The sequence below is a fragment of the Lampris incognitus genome, unplaced genomic scaffold (assembly GCF_029633865.1).
Source record: "Lampris incognitus isolate fLamInc1 unplaced genomic scaffold, fLamInc1.hap2 H_5, whole genome shotgun sequence".
Lineage (NCBI taxonomy): Eukaryota > Metazoa > Chordata > Actinopteri > Lampriformes > Lampridae > Lampris > Lampris incognitus.
Window position 1 is genome coordinate 277,038 of NW_026611080.1, and position 12,900 is coordinate 289,937.

The following is a 12,900-nucleotide window of genomic DNA, read 5'->3' on the forward strand; positions in this document are numbered from 1 at the left end:
TGACACGAATGGGGGGGGGACCTTTTTTATTTTTAACCACTGGGGACACGTCGGACCTCACGCCCGTATTTTTAACCGTGTAAACTTCTACCCCCCGGGCTTGTTGGTTCAGACTGAGGTTACAGGAGCGGCTGACGGTGGTCAGCAGGTCTGCTGTCGGTACCGAAACGTTTTCTCATCCCCGTTTGCCTTGCCGGGGCGCTTCGGGACGTGAATGTTTCGGTGTTTGGTGTAAAACTGTCCTCCCTCCGGAAAATAACACTACCAGGAATCGTGCAACGCGTCCCGTTGACGACCCCCCCCCTCCTCCTCCCCCCCCCATCTTGCAGCAAATGTGAAACATGAATATAAATATGAATTTTGTAAGCCACGGTTGGTTAGGTGTGCGCGTTGTTTCGCACCTACGTGCCTGTTTGCAGACGTGCATGTGTGTGTGGTTTAATGAGTCAATGAAGAGTTGCTGTCAGCAGGTTTCTCCACGAGGTGAGAACCCCAACCAGACGCACCTGCTTGTGTGTGTCTGTCTGTGTGTGTCTGTGTGTGTGTGTGTGTGTGTGTGTGTCTACAGGCTCATCATTCATTTCTGCTAGCCGTGTTTCTTTTATAACCTAGTTGGGAATGGAGCCTGGCCAAACACGGGCGACTCCAGCCTGAGCTGTTTCTGTCTACGGGCCCCCGTATCTGCCGCCGCTTGGCCCTGTTCACATGCCGGTATGATGGAACCCAAATGTCCGGCTCCCATTTCAGCCACAAACCCATGAAGTCGTACGTGAGCGCTATTTTCTTCCAGGTCTCTCATTTGGCCCCCGTCTGCCGTCGCCTCGTGTTGGTCCGGCCGTGGGCGTCTGTGTGTTTCGTGTGGCATGAAGGAAGGCCTTTGTTTACGTGAGAGTTTATTTTCTAACCTCTCCGCCTTCTCTGTATCCCGTCCCTTCTCGGCACCCTCCCTCCCTCCCTCCCTCCCTCCTGCTCTCATCCCTCACTTTAAGCTGGGCAGGAAGAGGAGAGTTTCCCTCTCTTGGTCCGCCGGAGCTCCTCGTCATTCGGACACGGATCCAGAGGTGGCTTCTTGCTTTTTGATTGTTCGTTCTCCTGGATGTGAAGGCAGGCGAGCTTCTTCTTCTTCTTCTTCTTCTTCCTCCCCTGGTGCTTTCTGTGGATTGGATCCGTCCCCCCCCCCCCCCTTTGAAGTGGTCCGGAGGTTTTGGGCTTCGCCGTCCGGTGGAAGGACCTCAGAAGATCGGCTCCAGCTCCAGAGATGCAGGTGTTCGGGCCGTGGATCGTGTGTGTTCACCTGACCGCCGTGGTTTTATCGGGACGAGTCCCGGACCCGGTGGACGGAGGGGGTGCGCCCGGGTCGCTCGAGTCCCACCTTCCGGGGTTTCGGGTGGTGGAGGCAGCGTCGGACACACGGGTGGAGACCACCGGTCTCCCCGCAGGTGAGTCTTTCAAGGTTCCTGCTCTCTTTCTAGGTTAGTTTCCAGGACTTCTCCAAGGCGTTTTCCCCATGAACGACCCAACCTTCCCACCCGTGTCCCATCTCAGTTCATCAACATAGGACGTGTGAGCTAGAGACCATGCCATCCGCCTCAGCAGACGAGAACAAGGATGAGAGAAGTAATTAAAGGGTGTAATGAGAATTTCATAACCCAACTTGACAATTTTCCATCCCCTCAATCCTATTTCCGGGACATCTGATCAGTTCGATCATGCTCCAGGAGCTTCCCCGGTGGTTGGAAATCTGTAAATTTCCAGGTTTTCCAGGACTCGATGGAAACCCCGTCTCTGGTGTTTCTTTATTTGGCTGTTACCGTGCCCGCAGCCTGTTCTGTGGCCCCCCCCCCCCCTGTGTAGTAAAACCAGCCGGCTTGTTTTCTTCTCTCAGCTCCTCTTGCCTGGGATGTAAAGGATTTGTAAAAGAGGGAATGGTAACCTTGCTAACTGGCTTGACTCTGTGTTTGTGTCTCTTTTTCACTTTGTGTCTCGGGTCTCCCGGTACAGGAGAACTGAAGGACGAGAGTCCCGGAGTGGCGGAGAAGTTGGAGGGCGATGTGGATTTCCAAGCGTCGAAGGCTGGCAGGAGACGCAGGGGAACGTGGGGGAGGAGACACGCCGCGACCGTGGAGTCCACCGCGTACAGACTGGTACCAGCGGGTCATACAGTATAATTTACTGCGCGCATATGCTGAACGTGTAATTACCAGGGCCGGAGCGGTATATTGTTTTAGCGTTTGCATCGCACGCAAACGGCGCAACAGTCAGACTGGAAAAGACGCGACGTGAGACGAACTGGGCCCCGCTGTCACGTTACACTGAGACTTTTTTACTGGCCGGTAGAAAATGACAACTAGCGAGGTCATTTAAGAGGTTTTGCTGTTCTATTTGTGTTATTTAAGTGTAAGATATCATTTTAAAGGCGGCGCAGTGGTTAGCGCGGTCGCCTCGCAGCGAGAAGGTCCCGGGTTCGAGCCCCGGGGCAGTCCAGCCTCGGTGGGTCGTCCCGGGTCGTCCTCTGTGTGGAGTTGGCATGTTCTCCCCGTGTCTGTGTGGGTTTCCTCCCACGGTCCAAAGACAAGTGGGTCAGGTGACTCGGCCGTACTAAATTGTCCCTAGGTGTGTGTGTGTGTGTGTGGGGGGGGGGGGACCCTGTGATGGCCTGGCGGCCTGTCCAGGGTGTCTCCCCACCTGCCACCCAATGACTGCTGGGATAGTAGGCTCCAGCATCCCCACCACCCTGAGAGCAGGATAAGCGGTTCGGATGATGGATGGATGGCTAGATGGACGGTGCCACAGTGGTTAGCGCGGTCACCTCACAGCGAGAAGGTCCTGGGTTCGAGTCCCGGGGTAGTCCAACCTTGGGGGTCGTCCCGGGTCGTCCTCTGTGTGGAGCTGGCATGTTCTCCCCGTGTCTGCGTGGGTTTCCTCCGGGGGCTCCGGTTTCCTCCCACAGTCCAAAGACATGTGGGTCAGGTGACTTGGTATGAATGTGTGTGTGTGTGTCTGTGATGGCCACCTGCTCTCAGGGTGGTGGGGATACCGGAGCCTATCCCAGCAGTCATTGGGCAGCAGGCGGGGAGACACCCTGGACAGGCCGCGCCAGGCCAATACAGGGCCCACACACACACACACACACACACACACATACACACACACACACCTAGGGACAATTTAGTGCAGTTGATTCACCTGACCTACATGTCTTTCATGTCTTTGGACATGCAGCTGTACACACACACACACACACACATATATATATACACTACCGTTCAAAAGTTTGGGATCACCCAAACAATTTTGTGTTTTCCATGAAAAGTCACACTTATTCACCACCATATGTTGTGAAATGAATAGAAAATAGAGTCAAGACATTGACAAGGTTAGAAATAATGATTTGTATTTGAAATAAGATTTTTTTTACATCAAACTTTGCTTTCGTCAAAGAATCCTCCATTTGCAGCAATTACAGCATTGCAGACCTTTGGCATTCTAGCTGTTAATTTGTTGAGGTAATCTGGAGAAATTGCACCCCACGCTTCCAGAAGCAGCTCCCACAAGTTGGATTGGTTGGATGGGCACTTCTTTGAGCAGATTGAGTTTCTGGAGCATCACATTTGTGGGGTCAATTAAACGCTCAAAATGGCCAGAAAAAGAGAACTTTCATCTGAAACTCGACAGTCTATTCTTGTTCTTAGAAATGAAGGCTATTCCATGCGAGAAATTGCTAAGAAATTGAAGATTTCCTACACCGGTGTGTACTACTCCCTTCAGAGGACAGCACAAACAGGCTCTAACCAGAGTAGAAAAAGAAGTGGGAGGCCGCGTTGCACAACTGAGCAAGAAGATAAGTACATTAGAGTCTCTAGTTTGAGAAACAGACGCCTCACAGGTCCCCAACTGGCATCTTCATTAAATAGTACCTGTTAGAGCCTGTTTGTGCTGTCCTCTGAAGGGAGTAGTACACACCGGTGTAGGAAATCTTCAATTTCTTAGCAATTTCTCACATGGAATAGCCTTCATTTCTAAGAACAAGAATAGACTGTCGAGTTTCAGATGAAAGTTCTCTTTTTCTGGCCATTTTGAGCGTTTAATTGACCCCACAAATGTGATGCTCCAGAAACTCAAACTGCTCAAAGAAGTGCCCATCCAACCAATCCAACTTGTGGGAGCTGCTTCTGGAAGCGTGGGGTGCAATTTCTCCAGATTACCTCAACAAATTAACAGCTAGAATGCCAAAGGTCTGCAATGCTGTAATTGCTGCAAATGGAGGATTCTTTAACGAAAGCAAAGTTTGATGTAAAAAAAATCTTATTTCAAATAAAAATCATTATTTCTAACCTTGTCAATGTCTTGACTCTATTTTCTATTCATTTCACAACATATGGTGGTGAATAAGTGTGACTTTTCATGGAAAACACGAAATTGTTTGGGTGATCCCAAACTTTTGAACGGTAGTGTATATATATATATATATATATGTGGTATAAGCTGTATATATATATATATATGGTGAAATTATTCATCTCCTGTTTATCTTTAATATCACAATACTTATTGCAAAGAAAACCCCAAAGGTTGCAAAGCCTCGTTTTACGTCTCCATCCGAAATGTGTTCATTGTGGATGTCCTGCGACCCACACGGCCCCCGCTGTGACCCACTTGTGGGTCGTGACCCCTAGTTTGAAAACCACTGGTATGTGGCGGAGTTTCTCTTTTGGTGCGTCGTCTCAGCGATCCCCCCCCCCCTGTACCAACAGGTTGGACTGGGGCGCCCCCTGCTGGACTGGAGGAGGCATTTCACTGCAGACAAGGTGGCAAGTGCCCTGATGGCTGTACTTAAAGAGCTTTACACGGAGAAGACCAGACTGCTGGACCAGGAGAAACCACGGAAAAAAAAAGAGGAGGAGGAGGAGGAGGACGACGACGATGAAGACGACGACGATGAAGATGACGACGATGAAGATGAGGAGGAGGAGGTTTGAAATGGTTATGTGTGTTCTTTTATAACCCGATAGTGATAGTAGAGGCGGGAAACGCAGGGGAGAGAGAGGGGACGACATGCAGCAGAGGGCCCGAGCCGGATTCGAACCCGGGCCGCTGCGGTAAGGAATGCCTTATGCAGTACACACGCTGCCAGGTCAGCCACCGGGGGGCGTGCCGCTATTTGTTCTTTAAACCAAACCACTGACACAAACGCAGGATGTTTGCTCACGCACGTAGCTCACCAGAAGACGGTTCGAGTGGTCGGTTGTTACGTGCCATTTGTTTCACCGGTGAGTCTATTTGCAGGAAGAAGAGGAAGAAGAGGAAGAGGAAGAGGGAGGAGAAGGGGAGGAAGAAGGGGAGGAAGAAGAAGGGACTGAATCGCCGAACAATCAGACGGAGACTCGGGGCGGCTTCCCTGAGGCATGCCAGACTGCAGACGAACGAGTCAGCTGCCGGGGAGTCGGCATGACTCACCTGCCAAACATCACCGACCTGGACATCACCGACCTGGACCTGGCAGGTGTGTGTGTGTCTGTCTGTGTGTGTCTGTGTGTGTGTGTCTGTGTGTGCGTGTGGGTGTCTAACCTTAATCCTAACCTTTCGAGAAAAGCAGAGCCGGCCGCGACTTCGAGGAGTGTCAGCAGGTGATGATCTGTGTTGAATCTTTGCAGAGAACAACATCAGTCACATTTCCCCGCGAGGTTTCTCCGGCCTGCCCAACCTGGAGACACTGGACCTGAGCAGAAACCTGTTGGACGACGCATCGCTGAACCAAAACCCTCTGTCTGTGAGTACCGCAGTACGCCGTGACGGCTCCTCGTCCGCCAGTACCACCGTACCTGTCAAACCCTCTTTTGCTGGCACGTTGGTCTTTCTCCCCACGTCTCAAAGCTCTGTATCTCGTGTAGCGGCCATCTCGCAGAGCTTCTTTGTCGCCCTGCGTCGGCACAGAGGGTCTGCTCTCACTTACTCAACCGGTCCGGTTCTAACAGTCGTGTCAGGTGTGCCAAATCTTACGTAATTACAGCTGTGTCCCGGTTTTCTGTACACTAATAGTATGCAAATCTAGCATATTGTGTAAGCATACTACAGAAAATGAAAGAAAATATTTCTGGACCCCCCCCCCCTTTCCTCCTCAGTTGTACTTGGCCAATTACCCCACTCTTCCCAGCCGTCCCGGTCGCTGCTCCACCCCCCTCTGCCGATCCGGGGAGGGCTGCAGACTACCACATGCCTCCTCCCATACATGTGGAGTCGCCAGCCGCTTCTTTTCACCTGACAGTGAGGAGTTTCGCCAGGGGGACGTAGCGCGTGGGAGGATCACGCTATGCCCCCCCCTCCCACCCAAACAGGCGCCCCAACCCGACCAGAGGAGGCGCTAGTGCAGCGACCAGGACACATACCCACACCCATCCATCCATTATCCAAACCGCTTATTCTGCTCTCAGGGTCACGGGGATGCTGGAGCCTGTCCCAGCAGTCACTGGGCGGTAGGCGGGGAGACACCCTGGACGGGCCGCCGGTCCATCACAGGGCCGACACACACACACACACACACACACACCGACCAGAAGAGGCGCTAGTGCAGCGACCAGGACACATACCCACATCCGGCTTCCCACCCGCAGACACGGCCAATTGTGTCTGTAGGGACGCCCGACTAAGCCGGAGGTAACGCGGGGATTCGAACCAGTGATCCCTGTGTTGGTAGGCAACGGAATGGACCGCTGCGCTACCCGGACGCCCCCATGAAATGAAAATATTAAGTGTGGCGCTTATGGTTATGAAACAATCAAAACCCTCCCATCATTCCTCATGCCTTTGTCACTTCCATAGAAACAACTGGCCTGGGGAAAATTTACCAAAGCAATTTCTGAAGCAGGGGGAGAGGCAGCCAGCGTCAGCACATTCATAAGTATTAACTTATGAAATATGTTTAAGCATAGTATTTGACACCCTTGGTATCAATAAACAGCTGAGGCTAAATCAAAATGGACAAAGCAAAACCAATCAAGTTCTTCCGGCGTTATAAAGGGTTACCTCTGCTTGGGTGTGAGTCCAGCAAGTGTAACGTACCTACCATAGGGGGCATACTGCATTCTACCCATTGAACAGTATACCCCAATATTACGCAGTACATGTATAGTATACGCTACATACTTTAAAGTGTGTAGAATGTCCTAACAATTTGGACACCACTTAAATACCAACTGCATCAGCAAGTACAAGCAGGTCTTCCTATGCAGGGTTACGATGAAAATCTGCAGGACAGGGGGTCCATGAAACGCACCGCTGTATACAAGGTTGACCTGGGCATTATCTGTTCCTCCACTAACATGCTAACATCAGTGTAATGTCTTTTTATAGGTTTAATTGTGACACATATAGCGTATCCTGTATCTGTACCACATTATTGGAGCACCGCTAAAGCTGCATTAGGCAACCCTCCCTAAGAAAAGCCTCTGGCCGGCAGCCTGTAAATGGCCACAAGCCAGAGACCACAGGCCAAATATGGCCCCTGACCACACTGACCGGGTGCAGCTCACAGCCGTCGGCATGCTCTCTCTGCCATTGGCTGGACAGCTGTCTCGGAATACAACCGTAGCCAATGAGCTGGAGATTAAAAAAAAAAATTTTTTTTTAGGAGAAGAAATGATTTTTCTGTAAGTTCTGCTCCGTGAACAGTAATGACAGAGCTCTGCTGGACCGGCTTGAGGGATTCTGAAAGAGGCATGGCCCACTGCGTTCCCTCTACACACATCAACCACACCAGCACTCAATAAAGAGCCACGTAGAGCAACACTTTCCCAAAATACTGCATGATTGATGGAAAAGAGGAGCCCTTGGTTTTAATACTCCCTCATTTGGTACAGTTCCGTGAAGCCTGTGACTGTATTCCTATTTTCTTAGTGTTGTACTTTGGTGCAGAAAAAAAAAAAAAACGGATGTTCATTCTGCCTATTGTACATCTCTGGCCTGCCCACCCTTTTTGTCCAACCCGTCCTTTGTATTGTGCAGAACTTGACCCGTCTAAAGAAGCTGAATCTGGATGGAAACCAGCTGACCCGAGTCCCAGAGCTGCCTTCTTCTCTGGAAGAACTGAAGATAAATAACAACAAGCTCAGCGCGCTCACGCCTGACTGCGTCAAAGGTAAAAGTATGAGAGCGTGTGGGCCCCGATTGGGACTAGCACCAACACACAGAAATGCTTTGACAATTTCCTGGAGAGTTCATTTCGCACAATTTACGGCACGTTTGACTTAGGTTGGGCAAGGTTTCTGAAACCCTTGAACTTGAAAATATGTGTAATTAAGTGTGAAGTGTCACCTTTGTGTGTGGCTTGTTCAAGTCTACTTTCAAATGCACGTCAATATGGATCCTGCTCTTCTGCGTCTATTCCTTTCTCTGAAACCTGAAGGGAAAACACCAAACACATTCTCTCCTCTAGGGACTTGTTTCCCTTTGCTCCTTCTTTCGAAGTCAATATTTTTATTTTGCCAGTATGATGTCCATGGCACGTAGGCTCAGGTGAACGAAAACAGAATCAGCAACGGTTGTTCCTCCCAGCGCACATTGCACTCTTTTTTCATTCTGACTGAAATCCTTCCAACTGAAGAATTCGGCTCAGCTGTTTTCATGGGATGTGATCTGATACGGTCTGGTGTTTACATGCGTCGACGCATTTAATCGCAGCAGCTGCGTGACATGCGACGTGTGACATTTTTTGTGGCCTTGTTTGAACAGGTTGTTATTTCTTACTTTCCTGTCGTCTAGGCGTCCCATAATGTTCACTTTCTTTAACGGTCTTTCTGTTCGCCTGCTGGAGCAGCTGGCAGTCGTCGCAGGGCATTACAGTCCGACTTTTGTGAGGGAGAAGGATGTCAGTCTCTTAAGTAGCAGACCACAACTGACACGGGCAAGAAAATTGCGGAGTCTCTCGCAGTGGCGCCCCCAGACATTTTTCATAGGGGGGGGGGGCCAAATGGGGCCACTGAAAATCTTGGGGTGGCACACCAAAACCAAAAGCCATGGCTGAATTTCAGGAATTCTATGATGCTGCTGTAGTATACTGTATAGGCTAGTTGAAAACTGTCAATGTGAGAGTTAAGGAAAATATACACTATTGATTTAAATGAACAGCACCTAATGTAAGATATCAGAAAGACGCGTATTATGCATAATCAGAAGCATATTCTGCATATGCGACTTGTGGCTGGGGGGGGCCAGGGATAGTATCAGGGTGGCCGTGGCCACCCCTTGGGGGCGCCACTGAGTCTCTGTAGCAAGCCTGTCTTGAAGCGCAAGCTTGCTACTTTGGCTAACAACAAGTCGGTGCTAGTTAGCAGCAGAATCCGCCAGTGTGAGTGTTAGGTAGCCACAGTCGAGGGACAGCAGAGTCCGCTCATGAATCAAACAACAACAGGCTGTATTTCCAGGAATCAGACTAAAAGCTCAGCGAGGAAGGACAAACAAAACTGTCGATCATGGTCACGGCTGAGGGTTGAGTCCCCGTGTTTCTCACCACATAACGGCGCCAGCACTACGGAGTCGATACGATCGACGATCGAATAAATCCATGAAATAGTACAGGAAAACTATTAACTCAATTAGAAGTTGAAAAGTTCCGCTTCCGGTGGTTCCGCTTCCGGTGTGGGAAGTTGGCAGCGCGACTTCACGTTTGCGGCGGCCTCACCCAGCACCGTCCATGCTGCGTCCTTGTCCACGTCTGCGTCTGAGCTTTGTCTTCGTTTGATGGCTGGGAGAGCTGGTGCTGGATCGGATTCTGCGGCATCCTGTGGGCCCGGACCGGAGCTGCATGCGAGGGGGTAACGCCAAAGGCGGTCTGACAGGATGCGGAAGCGGGGCAGGCTAAGCTAACAGCTAGCCATGCAGACCGGCAGTACTGACAGCAGTCATCCTGGCCGGCGTTCGTTCTCTGGATAGTGGATGTTTTGTGGACTGTGTTGTTAACTGTTTGCGTTTTTCTTCTTCTTCTTCGTTCTCTCTGTTTTTGGTAGTGTTGTGTCCAGCAAAACTCGGACCACGACCTCGAATCAAACTGTGTTTATTGCCGCCGCAGTAAACGTCACATACACGTACGGCGTAGCGTCAACCACGTCCCGGGTTACTGCCGTAAACCGACTGCCGTAAACCGGCTGTAGTAAAACTTAAAGCTGCAGTGTCCGAGACCAGTGTTTCTCAACCGGGGGTCCGCGGACCCCTAGTGGTCCGTGGTATAATTGCAAGGGGTCCGTGAAAATAAAATAGCTTTAAAAAAAAGATCCTATGACATTTATAGAAATAGGATTATTTTACTCAGATGTGACTGAGACCTTTATCTACCTAAACTATAAAGGGTAACGGGACTTTTTTCTCTAATTACATCTGTTTCACAAGTGTAATTTACTGTATTTTAATAAGAGATCTCGCTCCCGTTTGCATTGTTAAAAGTTACTGCATAAAAATTCTGTTGTTACATATATCTGAAAGTTACTGAATACAAATTCTGTTTTGTTACATATATCTGAAAGTTACTGAATACATATTCTGTTTTGTTACATATATCTGAAAGTTACTGAATACATATTCTGTTTTGTTACATATATCTGAAAGTTACTGAATACATATTCTGTTGTTACATATATCTGAAAGTTACTGAATACATATTCTGTTTTGTTACATATATCTGAAAGTTACTGCATAAGAATTCTGTTTTGTTAACTATATCTGAAAGTTACTGAATACATATCCTGTTTTGTTACATATATCTGAAAGTAACTGCATAAGAATTCTGTTTTGTTAACTATATCTAAGTTACAACTGAAAGCTCTTATTTTTGCCCCAAAGAGTGAATAAATGCTATAATGAAATTTAAAATGTAGTTTCTACTGTTTCTATCAAATTGCAACCCCCCTCCCCCAAGATCAGGTGGAGGGGTCCTCAGGGTAGATCAAAAATACGCAGGGGGTCCAGGACCCCAAAAAGGTTGAGAACCACTGGTCTAGACTACAGTCACACTGTGGTGACTTATACACAACAGGTAGTGTCGTTTTTTGGAAATTCGGGATGTGTTTTGTGGGCTGGGGGAAACGGGAACAAATTGTTCCCGACTCCCGAAACGCAAGGAAGCGGCGCAACAAACCGTCAGCTGACAACCGGAAATGACTCGGCAGGGTGTTGCGCACGCGCAGAAAGAACGCAGCCGGAGCGCTCGGGTTAAATCGTTTATACGGTACAATTTTTCTTTTGACTGTTTATGAAAAGGTTTAAACTACCCCTCTGCGACCGATTCGGGCCTGTTTTAATCTGACTGGGGCGTTTATAGTGTAGCGTGCATGGATAAGTAGACACGCTGGCCGCTGGCTGGCGGGTCTATTCCTTTAGTCGAGCGGTTAGCGATGTCTCCCGGTGCGGGCGGTACGGGTTCGCCTCCCGGCCGCGGCAGTTCCTGTGGTTGCCTCCCGAATTCGCTACAATGCGGAGCATTTTATTCTGTTTGGGTGTTTAGACCGATTATAATCGGGATATTAGGCTCCATGTAAACGTAGCTAGTGAAGAGGCATAGAGGAAGAGTCCATATTGTGTCCACAATGACTTGCATTTGAAAGTAAACTTGGGCAGGCCACACAAAGGTAAGATATTATACCCTATTACAAATATTGTCAAACAATATTTTCCAGTTGAGTAACAGAAAAGGGTACAACGTTTTTCAGAAAGTGTATAGTGGCAAATGTCGGTGGGGAAACCTTGCCCTACCCAGGTCAAAAGTGCAGCAAAGTGTGCAAAACACATTTTCCAGGGGCTTGTCAGTGCATTTCCATGGGGCTAGCTAGCACCCAAGCAGTGGTTTGTGCTAGCTAGCCCCAAAGGGGGCAAGAGGGTGTGTATCTGAGAGAGCTTCTACTAATGTTTTCTTTCCTTTCTCATTATTATCATTATCTTCATAGGTTTGGTGAACCTGTTGTCTCTAGAGCTGGGGGACAACAGTCTCTATGAGGGGAGCATTTCATCATCAGTGTTCAAACATCTGGAGCAGCTGCAGAAACTACATTTGAACAAAAACCATTTCCGTTCGCTCCCCCAGGACCTTCCTTCCTCTTTGCAGGTCAGTGTGATGTAATTATGACAGGAAGTTATCTCTGGCTGAATGGAGATGCCCGGAGTTGCTGTCAAGTCTGGAGCAGCTCCAGAAACGGTTTCAAATTGGAGCAAACAGTCCAATGTGTCATTTCACAATAGGACAAGTTCATGTCTAAATGGTAACCCTAGATTTGGAAACTCTCACGCCAAAATAACCTTAACTTATTGCCTCGCTTAAATTAACTTACCTAACCTTAACCGATAGCTCACCTTAATGTCATGCTTGCTTTATTCTAACCCTCCATTATCTGCATTGTCAAGCCAAGTGCGTGTGTGCGAGTGGAGAGTTTCGCAGTTAGCATCCAGACAGGACTGTAGGAAAAGCTGAGATGTAAAGATGGCGGCACTGACCAGGTAAAACCCACACACGGGAGAAGTTTGCCTTCGGGGCTTTCTGGAAGAAAGCTTCTGCTCTAACGGAAGCGTTTGGTTAATAAGGTTTAGGATTAGGTTAAGATTGATGGTTAGCGATCAGTTAAGGTCAGGTTAAGAGAAGCATTAGGGCTAGGTTAAGATTAGGTTAGGTTAAATTTAGGCAAGTTCAGTGAATTTGGCAGAAAACCCTGAGGGTAAACGTCTCCTGTGTGCGTAAAACCCTCATGCTGTCAACAAAACTGGCCAATCAAAGCACATCTGCCTGCACCTCACAAAGAAAACCCGCCAGTCACACGTTCAGATTCATGCAGCTCCAGTACTGAAATTGACATAGGATCACACACAACCCACAAATCTCAAGGCCGTGAGTAGCGCATGTGTGCAAGCGTCAGCAGAGTGGAA

At 48.9% G+C, this 12,900-nt stretch overlaps 1 protein-coding gene across 1 annotated transcript in view; it reads left to right on the forward strand.

Annotated features, from left to right (window-relative positions):
• Positions 1-568: 568 nt before the first annotated feature.
• The window catches only part of si:dkey-32e6.6 (extracellular matrix protein 2), a 50,526-nt gene continuing 38,194 nt past the window's right edge, over positions 569-12,900 (forward strand). The window contains exons 1-7 of the mRNA XM_056301725.1: positions 569-1,439; positions 2,002-2,144; positions 4,755-4,973; positions 5,287-5,503; positions 5,655-5,770; positions 8,002-8,134; positions 11,931-12,088. Coding sequence (XP_056157700.1) covers positions 1,259-1,439; positions 2,002-2,144; positions 4,755-4,973; positions 5,287-5,503; positions 5,655-5,770; positions 8,002-8,134; positions 11,931-12,088 — 1,167 coding nt within the window. The 5' untranslated portion in view covers positions 569-1,258. The remainder of the gene's footprint in view (positions 1,440-2,001; positions 2,145-4,754; positions 4,974-5,286; positions 5,504-5,654; positions 5,771-8,001; positions 8,135-11,930; positions 12,089-12,900) is intronic.